The 20,850-nt window shown below is 45.1% G+C and overlaps 2 protein-coding genes across 2 annotated transcripts; both read right to left on the reverse strand.

Moving 5' to 3' along the window:
- Nucleotides 1–937: 937 nt before the first annotated feature.
- LOC115400676 (olfactory receptor 11A1-like) lies at nt 938–1,885 on the reverse strand. The gene has a single exon (XM_030108688.1). The coding sequence runs from the start codon at nt 1,880–1,882 to the stop codon at nt 938–940; it is 945 nt and encodes a 314-aa protein (XP_029964548.1). The 5' UTR covers nt 1,883–1,885.
- Nucleotides 1,886–6,272: 4,387 nt separating this feature from the next.
- Nucleotides 6,273–7,268, reverse strand: LOC115400677 (olfactory receptor 10A6-like). Its single transcript, XM_030108689.1, has one exon. It carries the CDS (start codon nt 7,263–7,265, stop codon nt 6,273–6,275), a length of 993 nt encoding a protein of 330 aa, XP_029964549.1. The 5' UTR covers nt 7,266–7,268.
- Between the last annotated feature and the right edge of the window lie 13,582 nt (nt 7,269–20,850).

Genomic DNA, 20,850 nt, shown 5'->3' on the forward strand with positions numbered 1-20,850 from the left:
AACACTTTGCATTGTTTTCTTATGAAAAGGTTTTAATAAATAAAGTTTGATTGATTGATGACTGGTGGCGCTGTGGGCCTCTGACACAGGATATGCTTTCATTCTGTAAATAATGCGAGGAGTAAATGTCCTCACATTAATGTATAACCTCAGTCTTTGGTTCTCGTCTCATCCAGTTTGATCTGACTCAGTGAGTCTCCATCTTTAAACACAGTGACTGTTTCAGGGAATGCCAGATGAGCCTAAAGCTGTGTCAAACATATGGTCCGTGGGCCAAACCCGGCCTGCAGAGGGTCCTGCCCGGCCTATGAGACGACTGAGCAGAGAGTTGAGCCATCATAGCATTTTCAGTTGCAGCATCATTAAAAGACACATTTGTACTTATTTTGAATTTATTGCATTTCCATGCACGTATTCTATTTATTTGCACTGAAACATTTGGATTTGTGGATGTTTGTGCTCAATAGCACAATGAAAACCTACAAACATGTTGCAGCTGTGGCTGTGTTGAAGTCCAGACCAGTGACTTAGACCCAGCATTGGGTTTGTGGTTAAACTTGTTTTGAGAAACAATATTCACAAATGAATTTTCTGTATTTTCCAGTGGCCTGAGGTTCAGACAACGACTTTCAGGATGATTCTAGATCTGGAACGATCGAAAGGTGAGAGTTCTAGATGGAACCTCCTCCTGATCTGAAACCGCACCGACTGTTAGAGATGAACATAATTCTCCAGAAATTCCAAAAACATCTCAGATCAGATAATTGTGTGTTTTTTTAATCCTGTCTCCACTCATAAATAATGTGTCGAAAACCATCACTATGTGCTTTATTTTTTCGAGACAGTCTTCTTAACCCTCAGCTGTTGGAACAGAAACTAAACGTCAGACTGGGGTGTTCCCTGCGCAGACAGATGAAGCCTTCAGCGTCCAGCCGGCTCACTTCTGAGCACACAGAAGCTGTTTACAGTTCCGGTAGATTTTGGACATTTTCAGGCCGTACAGCACCGGGGTGAAGAGCGGCTGGCAGGTGAGGAAGTAGAGCGACATGATGATGTCCAGCATGCCGGGCAGACTGTCCGTGAAATATCGACTCTGCAGGATCTGGAAGCAGCAGCCGAAGGAGAAGTTGAGGATGGAGGCGACGTGCGGCGTGCAGGTGCTCAGCGCCTTCTGCCGAGTCTGCTTACTGCCGCTGAAACACACCCGCATGATCTTGGCATAGGTGTAGATGATGAACGCGGCAGGCATGATGATGGAGATGATGGTGTAGACCAGGCCGTAGATGTTGTTGACCCGGGTGTCGGAGCACGCCAGTCTGACGATGGCGTAGTTTCCGCAGAACAGTTTCTGAATGACGTTCCCGCAAAGCTGCAGCGAGGCGCTCAGGCCGATGATGACGGCGATCGCTAGGACGGGAAAGAGCCAGGTGAACGAGATCAGCATGGCCACCTTCCTGTCCGTCATCTGACTCCGGTACTGCAGCGGCCTGCAGATGGCCAGGTAGCGGTCGTACGACATGACGGCCAGGTTCAGGAACTCACAGCAGGCGTAAGAGTAGATGACGAAGATCTGCAGGAAGCAGAGCGGCACCGACACGGTGTGAGAGTCCGACAGGATCTGGACCAGGAGCAGCGGGAACAGGCCGCTGCTGCCGTACAGCTCGTTGACGAACAGGCTGACCAGGAACAGGTACATGGGCTCATGAAGGGTTCTGTTCACACTGATCACCAGGATCAGCAGCAGGTTGGCGCCGATGATCAGCAGGTACAGACACATGATGATGACGAAGTACAGATATCTGAGGAGCTCCATGTCGTAGTAAGCACCCAAAGTGAAGAATGCAGTCTGAGTGGAGTTCATCATCATCATCATCTTCATCATCAACACCACCTGCTCGCTGCTGTTACTCTGAAACATTCATTATAACAGTGAGCACTCCTCCTCCTCCTCCTCCTCCTCCTCCTCCTCCTCCTCCTCCTCCTCCTCCTCCTCCTCCTCCTCCTCCTCCTCCTCCTCCTCCTCCTCCTCCCGTCTCCCGGCTCCAACTGTCTGTCTGCTTCTTTTAACTCTACATGCAGATGCCGAAACTGGGTTCGAACCGCCTGCTCACACCCACAGATGACGCCGCCGGCGGGCGATCGAGGAGAGGCGTGACCACGAGCGACGTCACATGAAAACAGAGCGGCTGCTTCAGGGTTGAATTACGAAACCGTCATTTATATCACACGTCACTAAACTATAGTTACAAAGTGCTTCACAAGTAAAACAACTAATAATAAAGAGGTTTAAAATGTTAAAAACATGAAAACAGAAATGATAAAAACCAGACTAACACATCAGGAACATAAAAATCAATCTACCAATAAAGACGTTTGATTCAAGAGAGTTTAAAATGAAATGAAATTGAAGAATACATGTAAAGGAGGACACTGACGTTCCCAGTCTGTGGTTCTCAGTTGATGGGTTGGTTTCCTAAAGGTCAGGTTAGTCCTGAACTGAGTACTGAAGTTAAAAAAAAGGCTAATGACAGATGTTTGAGGAGTTCACCAAACAGAATGACATCTTCTGCGTATTGCAGTGGCACTCAGATTAGAACTGTTAGATCTCAGAGTGAAGCCGCTGGGCTGGATTCTCCTCCTGACGGATCGCATCCTTGCTTCTCATTTATTCACTATTTATGAGACCAGACGAGCTGAAAGGCTGCAGATCTGATGACGTTAGAGATGCCATTTTATGACAGTCCAGTCAGCCTGGCTTCATGGTGGTGGCACTGGCACCAATCACAGACCTGATCTCAGGAGATTCCCAAACTCTTCCTGGAGCAAAACCTGTTCAGGCAGTTGAAGACCCTCAGCCATGTAATTCTGTGGGCCTCAGCTACCAAACAGGATGAGGAGCAAAACAAAAGTTTGACTCCTCTCCTGTGGAATTCAGTTTCCCTTCAATAAAATGGAAACAGACTCTGCGGATCAATAGCCTCCAGAGGATCAATACCCGTCTGGTTGTTAGAGAGTGACAGGAGTGGCGGGAGATCCTCTTTGATCGTGGTTCCACTACGAGGGGGCCTTAATGTCCTCCTAAACCGTAACCTCAATATTATGTCTTTGGCACTTTAAATACTTGTCCTGGTTCAAACCAAATAATGTGACAAAGTCCAGAATTTGAGTTTTGGTGAATTTCTGCTCCTATGTTCTTTGTTCCAGTCGGTCCCTGACTGTTCTCTGTCTGCTGCTGCTCTTACAGATCATTCTGTGATGATCTTTTGATCACCTGGATCCAGCAGGAGGAACACTGAATACTGGAAACTTGATTCAAGCTTGTTAAATGATCAAACCTACTGAGAGGGCAAAAAAACATTTAACTGCAGAAGTGATGAACAAAGGTTCTTGAACATCATGTATATCTAAATGGGAGTTTTCTAAACTGAAAATGTTGGAATTCTCATGAATTTAACACAAACTGCATGAAAGATCACCGTCAGACAGAGATCAACAGTACTGACTAACTTTGCAAACTAAACTTGATGAACCAACCGTTAAAGATAGGAGTAATCACTTTAATCCAGAATCCTGGCAACGACCCCAAGATCTTAGATAATCTGACACCAATCCCACTACTGAACACTGACTACAAAATCATAACTCATGTTTATGCAAAGAGACTAAAAACCAATTCGGACAAAATTATTAGAGACTCTCAATCTGACTTTAGTTCTGGATCGTCTGGATTCCCGTCTCCTCCCAGAGGACGGTAGTTTGACTCTTTTCTTGGCTTCTATAAGAGCTTCCGTTCTGTTGAACATCCTTCAATTTTTCTGTTTGGTAAAAGTTCTGGTTTTCGGGGCAGATTTAGAAACACTCGTGAATCTCTTCATGACAGTTTAGTTTGGTTTCATTACCAAGAGGCTCTTCTCCAAGGCTTTACATCAAACTTGGAATCAAACAGGGCTTCTCCATTTTGAAACAATACTGCTGCTCAAATGCTTGTTTTTTTTCCTTTCGATGTGTCGGGAAAACCTGGAATCCTGAGTCCATTACGGACGATACGACTGTCTTCATGAAACAGCTGACTGAGGTCCCAGAGACAATCAAAACCCAGGCCCCGGGGCTCAAGCTCCACTTACAGTAAACTGATGCGAACTGAAGCTAATCCATCAGTGTGAATCAGCAAGCGTATGGAACTTTCCTCTAAGATCAGCTGTCAGATACTCAGTTCTTCATGTTTCTAAAGACGTTACTGAAAGTGAAAACCAGAACATCTGGAAGGTGGCTGATAACTAACAGTCTAAATTTAATTCCTGCTTATTGAGAGATATCAGTTTACTTCTTCGGGTTTTTCCCTTTTTTTCCACTAAGATGGAAGGTTTTTCAAGGTGTGTGTATTCTGTTCACCACTGAGCCAGGTCTAACAGATCAGCCCGGTTAGATTTGGTTATATTTGGAAAAGAAAAGGTCATTAGAAGGGCTGTCAAACAATTACATTTTTAATCACGTTTAATCACTTTATTTCCATAGTTAATGATTTAATAATATGAACATGGAGGTTTTACAAGCCAGAAATTTTTATTAGAGAAATGTCAGTTTGAAAATTGTTTGGTTCAAATCGCATTTACATCACAACCGTTTTTGGTTTCATATTCCAGGGAATTTTTCAAGGAATCAGAAGGCACGGGCCTGTTATTAGGATGTGACTTCATGAGTCACACCCAGAGACAGCCGGTCTGGGCTCTTAGCCACTGGAATACAGCACGGGATGGTGACTGCTGAGAAAATTATTCTACAAAACTAGAACAAAGATATATCCCCACGTTTTGATGTCTGGCTAGTCGAGCTCTCAAATACTTTACACATGGAGAAAATTAGATCCGAGCTTTCAGGGAAACCAGACAGATTCCATCAGATATGGCAACCATTTCTGGATCGTATCACAGATCGAAAGACTTCCTCATAAATTTGCCATCCTCACAGATGACCAAGGAAACTGTTTATTCATTCATTTTCATTTTCAAAACATCACTAAACATAAAGAACAATCCCCTGAATGACACCCTCCTTCTCACCCGCTCCCCCAAAGCAGGGTAACGAAAGGGGAAAACATCAATAATGATAATAGTAATAAATAAATAAAATAAAGTAAAAAATATAATAAAAGTTGTACAAAGTATTCAAAAAAGACTTCATGACTCATTCTGGTATAAAGTTTTATTCCAGGGATGGATGCATATTCTGTGGAGGGATGGAAACTACAGAACATTTATTCTTTCTATGTATTTTCACAGCAGCACTCTGGGATATAGAGAACTGGCTTCACAATATTCGGCTTGAAGCTTTTCCTCAAAAAGATTATTTGTGGTTTTCTTTCAGAAAACAAAGATGAATGGTTTTGTGATTAAATATATCCTCATCCTGGGAAAATCTCAAGTCCTCAAACGCAAATACATAAAGGTAAAACCTGGATCTAATGTGCTTCATCAGGAATTTATTTTATTTGCTAAAGGCCTCAAAGAAATGAAGAGTGAAGACTCAATGAAACTGAGACGTACAACCTGCAAAGAAAGCCTCGGTTTGTTTTCTTTTCCTTCTTTTCTCTGTCCTTCGTCTTGTGCAGATTGCAAAATGTTTTTCTATCCTAAGGTATCTAATGCATAATAAATGAATACTAAATATAAACCTCCTAATACACTTTCTGAACTGGCCTGAATGTTAGTTTGTTTCTATTTCCCACTGTGAAACTAGAATCTCCTCTCATGTTCACTGCTTTCTACACTAAGTGATCCCAGCGACAGAAGTTATGGAAACCAGAGCCGCACACGGAGAAGACCACTGCAACAATGATGAAAACAAACATCTGCGGTCTGACAGGAACACTGATCTTTATTTAATTACAATTCTCAGTTACAGCAGAAGGTCGCCTGATGGACGCTTTTATTTTGAAAATCTGATCAAGCGTGAAACACTGTGACGCTCTCACTCTGTTGAAGTGAGTCCAAACTGTCATTCGGTCCTTTTCACAACAAGCTCCTGAAGTTTATAGGAACTGAGATCAAACCTGTACATTTCCTCTGAGGCACAGTCAAGGACAGAAATCACGAAATAAAAGCTGTTTTCTGAGTCGCATAAATAAATGAATGAATGGATAAATGGCATATGATGGAGTTTTTATATATTAAAGTCACACACACAGACTTACGGTCCTGTGGAGACTGTGTGTGTGTGTGTGTGTGTGTGTGTGTGTGTGTGTGTGTGTGTGTGTGTGTGTGTGTGTGTGTGAGTCAGCCAGGCACGGAGCTCTCTGGATTGTGCTGATTTCCTTGCGGCGCCACACAGCGGCCGTGAGCGAGCTTCCTGGCCGCGTACAGCAGGCCGCCGCAGAGCAGCCGGATCTTGGAGAGGCTGAGGCCGTAGACCAGCGGGTTGAGCAGCGGCTGGCAGGTGAACCAGTACAGCGACAGGACGACGCGCAGCGGCAGCGGCGTGCCCGTCATGTCGAAGCGGCCCTGCAGCAGCTCGAACATGGCCGCCGAGGTGAAGTGCAGCACGGAGGTGAGGTGAGGCGCGCACGTGCTGACCGCCTTCTGCCGCGTCTGCCTGGACCCGGCGACGCACACCGCCAGGATCTTGAAGTAGGTGTAAAAGATGAACGCGAGCGGCGCGCCCAGGGAGATGAGGATGGTGGCGATCCCGTGGATGTTGACGGCGGTGATGTCGGCGCACGCCAGCTTCACCACCGAGAAGTTATCGCAGTACACCTTATGGATCACGTTCCCGCACAGCCGCAGGGACGAGCTCAGCGCCACCATCACCACACACACCGTGACGCCGTAGAGCCAGGCGGCGGCGATCAGCGCGCCGATGGTGCCGCAGCTCATCCAGGCGCCGTACCGCAGCGGGTGGCAGATGGCCAGGTAGCGGTCGTACGACATGACGGCCAGGCTGACGTACTCCACCGCTCCGTAGCAGTGCAGGGAGAAGATCTGCAGGAAGCAGAGCGGCGCCGACACGGTGTGAGAGTCCGACAGGACCTGGACCAGGAGCAGCGGGAACAGGCCGCTGCTGCCGTACAGCTCGTTGACAAACAGGCTGAGCAGGAACAGGTACATGGGCTCATGAAGGGTTCTGTTCACACAGATCACCAGGATCAGCAGCAGGTTGGCTCCGACGATCAGCAGGTACAGACACAGCAGCAAGACGAAACACAAGTATTTCAACAGGCCGACGTCGAAGTAACCGCTGAGCGTGAAGTGTGACGGCTGACTGGAGTTCATGGTCAAACGCCTGCGGCTTCAGCCGCTTGTCGACACGACGCGCCGACCAGACGGTTCAGTCCCGAGGACATGAGGACACGGAGAGGCGGGCCTCAGGTGTGAGAGCCATCAGCAACGCCTCGGCGTTTAAAGTGTTGTAGAGGAGCTCGACAAGCTGCGTTCAACGGTTCAACTGTCCTCATCGCTGAGCTCATTAACAGACGTCCCTCAGGAAGACGCCTTCCAGCAATCTGGAAAAAAATAAATAAATAAATAAAGTACTGCAACTCCATCATCAGCATCGCAGACTTCACTATACACAATACAGCCCTGTGTGTCGCCGTGGAAACAGACAACATGCTGGTTCAAAGCAGAGTCTCAAAACTGCCAGCCAACTGGACTCTCTCGCTCTCACACACACACACACACACACACACACACACACACAAACACATTTCTTTCTTCACACTTTCAGGCAGCAAATTCACACCAAGGGTCACTGACTAACCGCACAGGGAAGAAGATGCAAACTCCACACAGGAAGTAAGGATCTGAGGTCAGAGCACTAACCACTGTGGCAGGGCTAAAGTCCCCCCCACCCCCCCATCACTTCACTGTTTGAACATGAGGCAGTAGAGCGTAAGGCGGGTCAACAAAACAAACTGTTGTTAAAGAAAAGGAATATTTGCTTTCTGCTGCATCAGCTAAATTGAAACACTTGACCTCAGAGACAAAAGAATCTTCTTGAGCGTTTATGTTAAACTGAAGAGATCACTGGTGCTGCTCAGCTTCTACGGCCACTAAGGCTGCACGATTAATCGATTTTGAATCGTAACCGACTTTTTGGGTTAAGACGATGCTAAAAACGCTGAAATTGTACATGAACGATTTCAGCTTTTCACATGAACAGGTCCTTTTTGGTGCCTCTGAGCCACCGTAGTCTCTCCGGCTTGTCTCATGACGTCATGAGCCTTGTTCAGCGTCTGGTAACTAACAACAACAAGCATGGCTGCTGCCGGAGGAGTTCAATTTGCTCAGGGAAGTGAAGGTTTAGGCTGTGTTCATACTGACTTGGGCATCTAGATCGACCTCGGACCTCCTCCTCGAAGCGGCTCCACCCAAAGGTGGGTCGACCCAACGTGAAAAATGTGTTCACACTGTCGCTCCTGGTTTTTTCTTTTACAAAAACTGACTTTATTCATTTCATTTTTTGTTTTAAGTAAGAACAGGGACCTGGAGTGTGTTAAGATAAGGTGCTCTTAATCCCAGGGGATTCTTGTGTTTATTTGCAACAGAATTAAGTTGACTGGCAATAAGGAGCAAGTTTGAGGTTGATTGTTCACTTTGGATTTTATAATTGACAGTTTTGCACTATTCAATCAGTAACGTGATTGTAACTTTTGGACTTGGGATTTGTTGAATCCAAACAGACAAAATAAGGTTCAATAAAAGACATTCAAAGTGCTTTATTCATTTTTTTTTTAATTGTATTTTTTTTTTTCACAAAAAGTCGTAATCGTAATCGAAAAATCGGGTTTCAGAGAAAACAATCGGGACTTTATTTTTAGGCAAAATCGTGCAGCCCTACCTACAACTGTACCAGAAATTAAGTCACCGGCTATACTCCTTATTAAGTTACAGTATGTTCAGTCAGTCTCCAAGGCGACCAGTGGACCTTGCTTTCAGCTAACCAGTCAGGGACGCACCTTCAGCCTCACACTCAAAGTACGGCCACTTCTCTGTTTACCAGATTAATTCTTTAGGATTAGAGGACCAGACTGACCCGTTTACATGAACACTGAAATAAAGATGTGATTATGTTCAGCGGATCAATCCCATCATGCTTTGCACTGTACTGTGACATTTGCGGTTGTGCACAGAATCTCCTCTTGGTGCAGAGTTTCACCAGGAAGAGACGAGCAGAGGACGCCGTGATTTGATGATTAGTGATTAGATTAGAAAGTTAAAGGGGCTGTATCCTGCTTTTTTAGCTCGTCCAAACCCTAGAAATGTCACTAACATGGTCATAGTTTATTTTTGGAGCTAAGGAAAAGTCATTTTGTGTCAAATAAAAGATTTTCTTGGGTTAATTCTGAAACCCGGAAGAGAAAACGCTCTGGTTCACTGAAAATCCCGCCTCTCCCCCTGTGGACTTTGACTGACAGCTACTTCAACCAATCAGCGCTTCAAAACAAATACGCTGGCTTCTCTACACGCAAAGACACGTGGAAACGTCTTCCTGTGAGAAACTCACCAAGCGCAGACCCTTCAGACCCTTCAGACTCTTGCTCTTGCTTGACTGTTGCTTTCAGACGATGGTTAAAGTTTATCTCCGTGTTAAAACATACAAAAAGTGAATTTTGCATGATACAGCCCCTTTAATGGATTTGCACATTTAACTTTTACTTATTGAATCACTCATTAAAAAATGGTGTTATGGAGAGAGGGTGGCCCAGTTCGTAGGTTCAAATCCCATCGACAGGTAGAGGAAGGCCATGAAGGACCTACTGCTCCTCAGCTGCACCCTGACCGCCTGTCAATCAGGAAATGAGTCAATCTTAATGTACAGAGCACTTTTCCAACAGTCGAATGCACCAGAAAACAGGGGCCCTCTATCATTCCCCACAGACATTTGCTACATGTGCTGGTCGTCTGAGCAGTTAAACTTTACCCGTAGGATCAGCTGAATGCACGGACGTCGTTTCAGTAAAGTGCCTCTTTACTGAACTTCTGCAGGTTCCAGTATAATGTCACAAAAATTGCAAAAAGGACAAATAATTCAGAAAATCAACCACAAAATGAAGCTGTTTTGTCTGAAATGCTAAAAAGGGCCACTAGATCCTTCCAACACTCATCAAAAACTTAACTATTGAGAAATTTCTATTAAACCTTTTTGCTCTCGATCTCACATCAAAGAGCAGATAAGATAATAAATGTACTTGAGTTTAAAAAAGTTTGACTGATTTTCTTTTTCAAACTCTCCCCCAGTTGGCGTTGTAAACATGTTTTCCTTGTTGTTTCTGTTTGCATCGGTGACCATGACAACAGCAGTCCATCCTCCCATGATTCCTTGTTGCACGGCCTGCTAATTGGCGCTTAGTGAGGCGTCCGAGTGTCCACACAGAGCGAGGCCGCTGGGAGTCCTGCTGTTGACTGCAGCCACTCTGCTGGGGCTCATTACCGTCAGCTGATACAGTAAACATGAAAACATATCAATAGAACCGGATTCACGGTTCTCCAGCGTCCATCCTGCGGAGCCCTCTGGGCTATCCTGAATCGAGGCGCCATGAAAAACAAGTCTTTCAGATCCAATCATGACTGTCATATTAAATTCTATTCAGGTGAAACCAAACACAGCAAAGGTAGACTGACGCACTTTTCCAGAATAAAACCCCAAAAAACTTACGTACAAGCAAACATGTAGATGAGGATGGAAAGAAAAACTGTTTAAACAGAAAGAAACCTGCAGAGGGTAGAAAGACAGAAGAGGAGAGAACAGACAGAGTGGAGGGAGGGATTCGACCCTGGTTTGAGTAGGGGGTCTGGACTAAGATCCTGGTTCAGGATTCAGACCTTGGTTTGGGTAGGAGGTAGGGACTCGGATCGTGGTTCAGGTAGGGGGTAGGGACTCAGATCGTGGTTAAGGTAGGGGGTAGGGACTCAGATCGTGGTTCAGGTAGGGGGTAGGGACTCAGATCGTGGTTCAGGTAGGGGGTAGGGACTCAGATCATGGTTCAGGTAGGGGGTAGGGACTCAGACCCTGGTTCAGGTAGGGGGTAGGGACTCAGATCGTGGTTGGGGTAGGGGGTAGGGACTCAGATCGTGGTTCAGGTAGGGGGTAGGGACTCAGACCCTGGTTGGGGTAGGGGGTAGGGACTCAGATCATGGTTCAGGTAGGGGGTAGGGACTCAGACCCTGGTTCAGGTAGGGGGTAGGGACTCAGATCGTGGTTGGGGTAGGGGGTAGGGACTCGGATCGTGGTTTTTAGGGTTAGGTTCAGAATACTCCCTCAGAGTTCACTCTGCCTCATCTGACAACTGGGCAGTTCACCCAGATCAACACCTGCGCCCCCCGATGTTCAGTCAAACTCTCAGATTTGTTTCCTGGTTGAACAGTTTTTTTGTTTGTTTTTCCCAAAAGTTGAAACCCTTTTTTTTTTTTTTTCCTCTTTTTCTTATTTGGGCAACAGCACTGCGATTGGAGGCAGAATAAATAACACTGACACCTAGTGTTTCAAATAGAAACTGTAGTCCAGATAAAAAACCACTGAGGGCCCCCCTCCCCCCTCCCTCCCCCTCCATCATTTGCCAGTTCAGCACAGGACTCCGGGTGTCACTGAGGTCGTTCACCTTTTTTGAAGGTCGTCGAGGCTTCTTTTGTTTTGAACTATTTGTGTTCCTCTTCCCTTGCTGGCCTCCACTCCTGCAGGCTGCTGCTCTTTTTCCGACGTAAAACACTAAATGCTGCGCTGCTTGTTTGGCAGCCTTTGAAACTCACATCTGATTGGCTCAGGAACCAGGAAGTCGTGAAGGGCTAGCTCCGCCTACTGAAGTTGTTCGCTCAGTTGTTGATGGAGGAGACGGATCGTTTAAAGGGAAAGTTTGTTCCACAATAATATTATTTAACTGCTCTTTAAATGATTTGTTATTTATCTTCTTAAATCATTTATTTTTAAATTAATTGAACAATGTGTTTATAGGAGCCTGACTTGCAGTGTTTGGTTGTTAGCATTATTGAGGCTAATCCTCTTAAAGGTGCATTGAGGAGTTTTTCAACTTTTACAAATACTTATTTTCCACCATAAATATGTTACACATTTTTAATGATGTGTACAATGTGCCCTGACATATTCATTGCATGTACCGCTAACAGCGCTAAATTGTCACTTGAAAGCTGCAGTGCAGTCAATTTGTATTTCTTGGGGAGAATTTGAGAGGATGTGACGTAATGCGCCTCCCGCTGGCCTGATTTGCTTAGCTTTCGTTTTGTCCGCCATTACTCTGTCAGATGCTTAGCGAGCAACAACTGAGCAGTATTGAGGATGGAGCTTCCAGAAAGTAAGAAAAGGCTTCTAGTAGGGCTGGACGATATGGCCAAAAATTTTATCACGCTATAGGTCTTAATTTCGGTCGATACGATATAATTCCGATATCGAGCCTCAGAAAAACTGTTAAGAATCATGCACATAATGTACTACCTGTAAAACTAGAAATTATCTATCCAGGAAGCTCCTCCAGTATAAAATTTTAGAAATAAAAACTACAATAAATTAAATTTTCCCCTTTTATTTAAGAAATATGAAATCACTGTCAAATAAACAGAGTTTCACCTTTTTCAATATAAATAGCTTTAACTTTACACTTAAAGGTGCATTAAGGAGTTTGCGTGTTTTAAGCGAAACAGTGCCCCCTGCAGGCCTTGGGCGTAACGCAGCTTAGTGAAAAACTTGTCCCTGTGACTCCCGTGCACGGAAGAGGGGGACTCCGTCTTTGCTTGTTTAGAAGCGCTCAAGTAAGATTTAAGTTTCTTTTACCTGGTGGAGTCTGTGTGGAGCTGTGGCAGTGCTAGAAGCCAGTCTGTTCTGACTTTCTGGAAGATCCTGCTCAGTTGTTGCTCACTAAGCATCTGGCGGAGTAATGGCGGACATAATGAAACCTAAGCCGGAGCGCGCATTACGTCATTCCTTTCAAATTCTCCCCAAAAAAGTGCTGGAGCCGGACCGGCACTGCAACTTTCAAGTGACAGTTTAGCGCTGTTAGAGGTACTTGTAATGAATATGTCAGGGCACATTGTACACATCATTAAAAATGTGTAACATATTTATGGTGGAAAATAAGTATTTTTAAGGTTGTAAAACTCCTTAATGCACCTTTAAGTACAGTTATGTTATTGTTATGGATTCAAACAACGGTGCTTCAACCAGGAAGAAAAATAAAAGTGCTCAGAATTACTGCAATAAACAGAAAAAAACAGTGAGCAAAGACAAACATAAATATTACTGGGACAGGGAACTGAAATAACTGCCATACACTCACCTTTTCAATATTAATAGGTTGTTTAAACTACAACACAGTTTTTATTATAAAAATGAAAGTGCTCAGAATTACTAAGGTTAAGTACAGAATTACTTAAGGTTGTAGTGATTATGGTGACACTGCAGCGAATCCCTGTACTGTTTTTTTTTGTTGTTTTGTTTTTTGTGGTATTTGTCTTCACTGTTGCAGCGTCTTGTAAATTGTAGACAGTCCCTTAACCCCGCAGCACCACCAGCTGTTAATCGAAATCAATACGCTGTCAGTCAAAGTCCACAGGGGGAGAGGCAGGATTTTCAGTGAAACAGAGCGTTTTCTCTTCCAGGTTTCAGAATTAGCCCCCAAAAATCTTTTATTTGACACAAAATGACTTTTCCTTAGCGCCAAAAATAAACTATTACCATGTTAATGCCAATAATAGGGTTTGGACGAGCTAAAAAAAGCAGGATACAGGTCCTTTAACTGAAAACTACCTAGAATTGTAGAGGAGTTTGGGACACAAACTGGTTAATTACATTTTATAAACCCAAATGAAGGACGTTGTCTCATCTGCTGTACCAAACTCAGAGCTACTATTGTGAGTCATGGTGCGAATTCTAAATGTTTATATTTTTGGACTTTTATGTTTATTATGACTCGTTCAACTTCCGTCTGATCAATAAAATAAAGACATTTGAATGCAATTCAATGTTTTTATGTTGTTTTATTCCTGATATTGGATGCTGGATTTCCCAGCATGCAAAGCTTCTTCATCAACATGTTTGTTGTTGTTATGGTTTTAAATAGTTAATCTTCTGAGTGTTTTTAGTGTCACACGTCATCAGACATTTTTTTTTAAATTCCAAAGTTAAGGGCGTTTGATTTTAACCCGTAAACTGTGTATTCTGTTGAAGTGTTTGCGTCATGGACAGAGGCTTCTGTGTTTCAGTCAGAGCTCTGGAGCTCCTGTAAAGTCTTCTGAGGGTCATTTCTGATGAATCTGAAGTCAGGTTTGGCAGGAGGAGTCTCTGCGGCAGGCGTGTGTAAAAGGGAAAATACACGTAATGTTCTGATGTTGCTCTGATACAACATATTTCTATAATGAAGCAGCCGCTTCAGCAGTGTGTGTGTGTGTGTGTGTGTGTGTGTGTGTGTGTGTGTGTAGGTGTGTGTGCGTGTGTGTGTGTGTGTGTGTGTGTGTGTGTGTGTGTGTGTGTGTGTGTGTGTGTGTGTGTGTGTGTGTGCAGAAAACTTAATCATGTGACAGAGCAGCGCCTCCATGTGGCCTCACTTAGGATCTGCACAGGGATGTAAAACCATCGTCTCCACACGCCACAGCGTGACTCTGGAGCATCGACAGGCTCAGAAGCCAGATGGGGGGATTTAAGGCGTTTCCTGTTTCCAAACCTCTCAGACTGAAATACAGTTGACTCTGTCTCCCTCTCGTGGCGGAATCGTGTAACTGCATGCACACCTGTGCCTCTTGAACAGACAAAATCTGACCGAATAAAGTGATTTTCCTGCTCCACGGTGACACTGATGATGACTTGAGGCTCATTCTTGTGGTGAATCTCAAGGCTCTGTTAGAAATGTAACTCTAGCTAAGAACAACAGAGAGGAGGATGAAAAGCCCTCAGACCGGCTGCAGCTCCTGCCATAAAATCTGTTTCAGTGATAAGTGTTTTTAGAGGGAAGAAAGAAAAGCTGATAAGTTCAACTGCAAAGCAACTGTTAAAAACCTCTAAAGACTTTTATTCCTTTCATCACGTGGATATTCATTAATCAGTTTATTTTCTAATGAAAAGTAGTTGGTTATAATGAATGTGTTTATTTCAGTTGGCTTTACTTAAATCTCATTGGTATATTTATTTAAACTCTCAACACAAACTGACTTTTCTGAATCTCAGCAGACGGATTAATGCCGGGATCACTCTGTGTTCAGGACCAAGCTCCCATCTCCAGGATCTACTCTCTTCATTCAACGCTTCATGGATTCACTGCATTTGATGGATTCCCCAACGTGAAGCCTGCAGATGGAAGTTTGCCTCAAGCAATCATCTCTTCTGTCTATTGTCCAGAGCAACCCTCTCTGGTGGAGGGGTCAAGGTTCATGGTGACTTTAGTGGATCTGTTTGATGGCGTCTAAAAATCCAGGCATTTAAAACAAAAGACGGGAGAAACAGCACGGAGCAACGACACCGAATGGGGTGAAAAGTCAAGTAAATCAATAAAATGACACAGTGAAAACCTGTTAAAAGCAGGATGCAGAGAGAAAATAAATAAGTAAAGCTAATCCAGGCCTCCATTAAATATAAGATAGACTTAAAAATCTGAGGTGGTTCTACAGAGAAAAACTGACAAAGGATCCAGTCTCTAGATGAGCGAAGCGACAGAGCCCAGGAGACTGGGAGCTGGGATCACAGTTAAAGCTGCTGTAGGCAGGATTTTGCTAGTCAATGCTAATTTTTATGTGTTTTCTTTGGATTAAATGTTAGAGTATCCATTGATAATCCTTTAGGAGTGTAGCATAATTGCTCTACCGCGAGGGCACAGTGTTTCCATCTGTCTCTGTTCTGAGCTGAAAAGGAATCTCGACAGCTCCAGGTATCTTTGACCAATCAGAAGAGCCCCTGAGGCTCTAACCGTGATTGGTCGAGGGGCGTTCGTCGCATGTTCTTGTGGGAGGGGCTTAACTTGCGTAAGGCCGTGATGTCAGAGAAAACAGGACAGGATTGGCTGTGCTGGGTTTCAAATCGCCATCTTAGATGGGTCAAATCGCCATCTTGCTTAGGTAAACCTACGCAAGATGGCGGAGATGCGGAATCCTGCCTACAGCACCTTTAAGTTACAATGTTACTGGCAATACCTCTGAACAAATTCCAATGTTGCCACCGCTTCCACCTGATATTCCAGATTGAATACGTAGAAACTGGCAAAGAGGACAGCCAAGGCAGTGTTGAAGTCCGGCATGGGAGGAGAATCTGGGATAACAACACGGCCCTCTATGGACAGCATCCACTTGTCAGCAGACCAAACAGTGTCTCCTGCAATAATCAAAACATATAACAACAATTCAATTACAAATAAGTAATGTCTGATTCTGCAGACCCTCTTCTCTGGCTCAGTGCTGCAGTGGCTGAGTGGGCAGAAGGCAGGACCACCTGACTACAAGCTCTCCGTATGTCCACTAATTTCCATTCTTTTCCAATAGGTATATTCTTTTCCAAATCTGCTACTATTGAACGATAGCTTTACCTAGTGCAATGAGCCTTGGAGTGCTGGGGAGGACCAACTGTTCTTCTGCATCTGCAGGGGTTGTTGTCACCTATGAGTATTGAAAAAGCATTTCATGTAATTATTATAGAAGGAATACCTACACAGTAAACAGAGTGCTTGCCATTGTATATGACTGTCCTCTCCACTGTGTAGTATCAGCTCAAACTGAATCATCTTTTTAATTTTACAAAGGGCAAAAGTTCTAGCTCGTCCTCACATCCTCTTATCTTTATGGTATTGTCACGCCCTGTGCCCCTGCGACCTCGTGGAGGCGCTGGGGTCCTTTTCTGTTTGTCTGCCCTCATGTTCTCCTGCCTGGTCACCTGCCTGCTCCTCTTGTTCTCCTGTCAAGTCACCTGCCCTCATGTTCTCCCGCCTCGTTAACTCCCTGATGTCCCTCACCTGCCCTGCCTTGTATTTAAGTCCCGTGCTCCAGGTGTGTCTTGTCGGCTCCTTGTCCCTGCCTGCACCTCCGCTCTGTTTGCCTTTTTGTTCCTGAGTTCCCGATTTGCCTTGAGTTCTGGATTCCCTTATTTTTGACAAACACTTTTGTACCCCGCCTGGCTGCCTGCGCCCTTCCACCCCGCACCCGTGACAGGTATAACCTCTGTTGTGGTTCAGAGAGAACAGAAGCAATGCCAAATAATGGTGTGATAACTCTGCAGACTGCAGTACTTGTCTCATATTGCACAGAAGTTTTTTTAATGCTATTAAAGTTTGATAGTCCTTATGTGTATTAAATCAATGTTGCAACTGTATGGTTTATTTGTCACTTAATATGTTAACAGAAATGATTTTTATTTCGCTTTGGGAGTGAAATAGATTGTTCCCGACATTTGAATTGCTCTTTAAAGCTCTCCTCGGACGGGGACAGGACTCGGACGGGGACAGGACTCGGAACGGGGGTGTACTGCGCTCCCTCGGGCAGCCAGCACGGACAGGAGCAGACAGGTTGGGGCTGCACGCCGGCAGCAAACAGGAACGGGCCGCCGGCAGCAAACAGGGGAACAGGACAGGTCGGGACTGCATGGCGGCACACGATCTGGGGGCGAGCTTCTCTCGCCGGCGGGGGGCCATAGGCACATGGTCCGGGGGCGAGCAGCCTCGCTGGCACACGCCCAGTGGGCGCGGGCTTCTTTCGCTGGGGCGAGCAGCCTTGCCGGCACACGCCTCAGAGGGGCGCGGGCTTCTTTCGCCGGGGCGGGGGCGAGCAGCTTCGGCAGTGGCCAGAGGCAGATGATCCGGGGGGGACTTACTGCCTGCTGGGTCCAGATGTGGTCGGCTCCTTCTGTCACGGGTGCGGGGTGGAAGGACCCAGACGCAGGCAGCCAGGCGGGGTAAAAAAGTCTTTATTTTCCAAAACAAGGGAATCCAGAACTCAAGGCAAATCGGGAACTCAGGAACAAAAAGGCAAACGGAGCGGAGGTGCAGGCAGGGACATGGAGGCACACAGACAGACCCACAAGGAGCCGACAAGACACACCTGGAGCACGGAACTTAAAGCGATACTTCAACATTTTGGCAAATTGGCCCATCTAGGGCAATTCGGTAGTCATTTAGAACAGCATACTTACTTTTTTTGTGAGGGCGAGCTGTTGTTTATTCAGCCGTGCCTCTGAGGAGAGCTTCACGGCGGACATGATGGAAGTGGACGGTACAGTTGCTTCCCTCGTCAAACTCATCAATCCAACACAATCCAACAACCCCAAAACACACTTTGGTGGACACGTTATAATCCGCACATTCACTACGCTGTGAAACACCAACAAATAATATTGTAGCATTACGACATTGAAGCAAATATTGGGAACTACTTTTTCTTTTGAGATCACTACGCCCAGACGCCATGTTTAGTAAGTAGTTCCGTTTTAGCAATCTTCGCAAAAAAAACGCTCAATCTCGTAATTTTGCATTAATATTTCACAGCGTAGTGAATGTGGGGATTATAACGTGTCCACCAAAGTGTGTTTTGGGGTTGTTGGATTGTGTTGGATTGATGAGTTTGACGAGGGAAGCTACAGTACCGTCCACTTCCATTATGTCCGCCGTGAAGCTCTCCTCAGACTCACCGCTGAATAAACAACAGCTCGCCCTCACAAAAAAAGTAAGTATGCTGTTCTAAATGACTACCGAATTGCCCTAGATGGGCCAATTTGCCAAAATGTTGAAGTATCGCTTTAAATACAGGGCAGGGCAGGTGAGGGACATCAGGGAGTTAACGAGGCGGGAGAACATGAGGGCAGACAAACGGAACAGGACCCCAGCGCCTCCACGAGGACGCAGGGGCACAGGGCGTGACAGAGTGGTGGACATTGCTATGACATCAAGCTATTGTAAAATGAAAGGTCACTATCAGCTTTGGATAAGGAAATCCACTGCCAGAGTCTAGTATGGTAGTGAGTAGTGACATTCTTGTTCAGTGGGAAAGTTGCAATAGATAGCAATTAAATCATTTAAATGCAGTGATTAGCATTCCAAAGCACATTCATCTAATGAATACAACAAAGCACCAACATGGTAAAGAAGAAAAAATTGTATAGGTTGAAAAACTACAAGAGCCAAGTGTTCTCAATAAAAAATAACTATTTACAATAAGAGTTACTAAAGACCAATATGATAACTTACATCACTAAGAATGATAAGGGCATCCTCTGATTCTTTGAAATGTGTCATCATCACCAGGAGTGCTGCAAGACCATCTGTGCCCTCTCTGTCTTCCTTTAAAGCATTTTTCAGAAGAGCTTTAACTTCCTGGGCCCAACTCACCAGCTGACATCTGAAGTACTCCAGGATCCTCTTTCCCTTTTCATCCATGTCGTCCTTCAGTCTGGTGTGCAGGTCAACACCAGTCAGGGTGGTGAAGTGAGAAAGCAAGAACTTCCAAGATAGGAGAAACGGCCACTGTTTACTTTTGTCCAGAATGCTGGGAGGTGTTTCTGCAGTGATGTCCTCTCTCTGATTTCGATATGTGACTGTCATATGCTCCTTTTCCCTTCCTCTCTCAGCTGCCCTAAGTCCCTCGTGAGTAAATACATCCACCGTTTCTTTCCTCTTTTCTTCAAGTGAATGAGCTGTTTCCCCCTCTGGGTACTCCTGTGGCTGCCAGTTAATACAACCATAACTGTCAATTGTAGGACATTTGGCAGGTGGTGGTGGCTGGTTGTCATCGCTTGTCTGTCACCTTTTGGGCCTCCTTAGGCGGGAGAGTGTGTTATCTCTATTGACATATTCAACTCTGGTCTTCAGCTGCTGCAATAAAGTGAAGTATCCACATCCAATCTGTTCCCCCTCCTCAGTGCTATCTGAGAAGCTGCCAGGATACATCTGAATTACAGCGTTTGCTACAGTTGTGCAGTCTTGGCATGTTGGGTTTAAGCAGTGTTCTCTCATGGAATTGACAGTGACTTTCACCATGTGTCGGCGATCTGATGGCTCTGGACTAGGGATGGGTACCTTTCACATCTGAATCGATACGATACCGATACTCGGTACCTGCGAATCGATACCAGTATTTTTCGGTACCTGTTTTCGATACTTTTTTTTTTTCGGGGGGGTATGCATTTGGTAATTAAAGTTATTTTGTATATTTAAAAAAATAGTCAAAACTTCGGAATTTTCAACATTTATGCTTCAATAACATCAACTGAAATAACTCCAACATAGAACTTGAGAAAAATGTGTGTGGGGATAAAGTAAAAAATTTAAATAAATAACAATAATAAATAACATAATAAAAATAGACTCAAAATAAATAGCTGTATGAAATGTTTCACATTTGCACCTGCTGCCCATACAGTAACAAACAACTTTCAAAATAAATAACTGTATAAAATGTTTCACATTAGCAGCACCAGGCCCCTCTACAGTAAACACTCAAAGGTATACTGGAGGATCAGAATTGTATGGTTCCAACTCGTAATTGGGCAGTCATAATGCCAATCAAAAGCCACGTGGGACCGCTTTTGCGTGATGACATATCATGTCGAGTCGCCGCCTCGATGCGCGCTCTTGTTTCGAGCTGCGCATGCGCAGAGCATTGTTTAGGAAGTGACATGCAGCGAGAGCGACCATCGCAGAAGCAGAAGCCGCAGAAGCGGCTTGTTCCTCCCGCGAACAACTCTGAACAGGGGCGGGGTGGCCCATATGTCTATGGGGTGGCCATCGGGAGGTTTCCCGAACGGCCGGTGTGTTCCAGGCCAGTGGGGTCTATTCCGGCCGGCAGCCACAAGCGGCCGCCGCCCCCCGCCCGCTCTCACGGCCCGTGTGCGTGTCCGCTCTCCCGGTATATTATATATTTGATCCCGGTCTGCGAGTCAAAA

The sequence above is a fragment of the Salarias fasciatus genome, chromosome 14 (genome assembly GCF_902148845.1).
Source record: "Salarias fasciatus chromosome 14, fSalaFa1.1, whole genome shotgun sequence".
NCBI classification, from domain to species: domain Eukaryota; kingdom Metazoa; phylum Chordata; class Actinopteri; order Blenniiformes; family Blenniidae; genus Salarias; species Salarias fasciatus.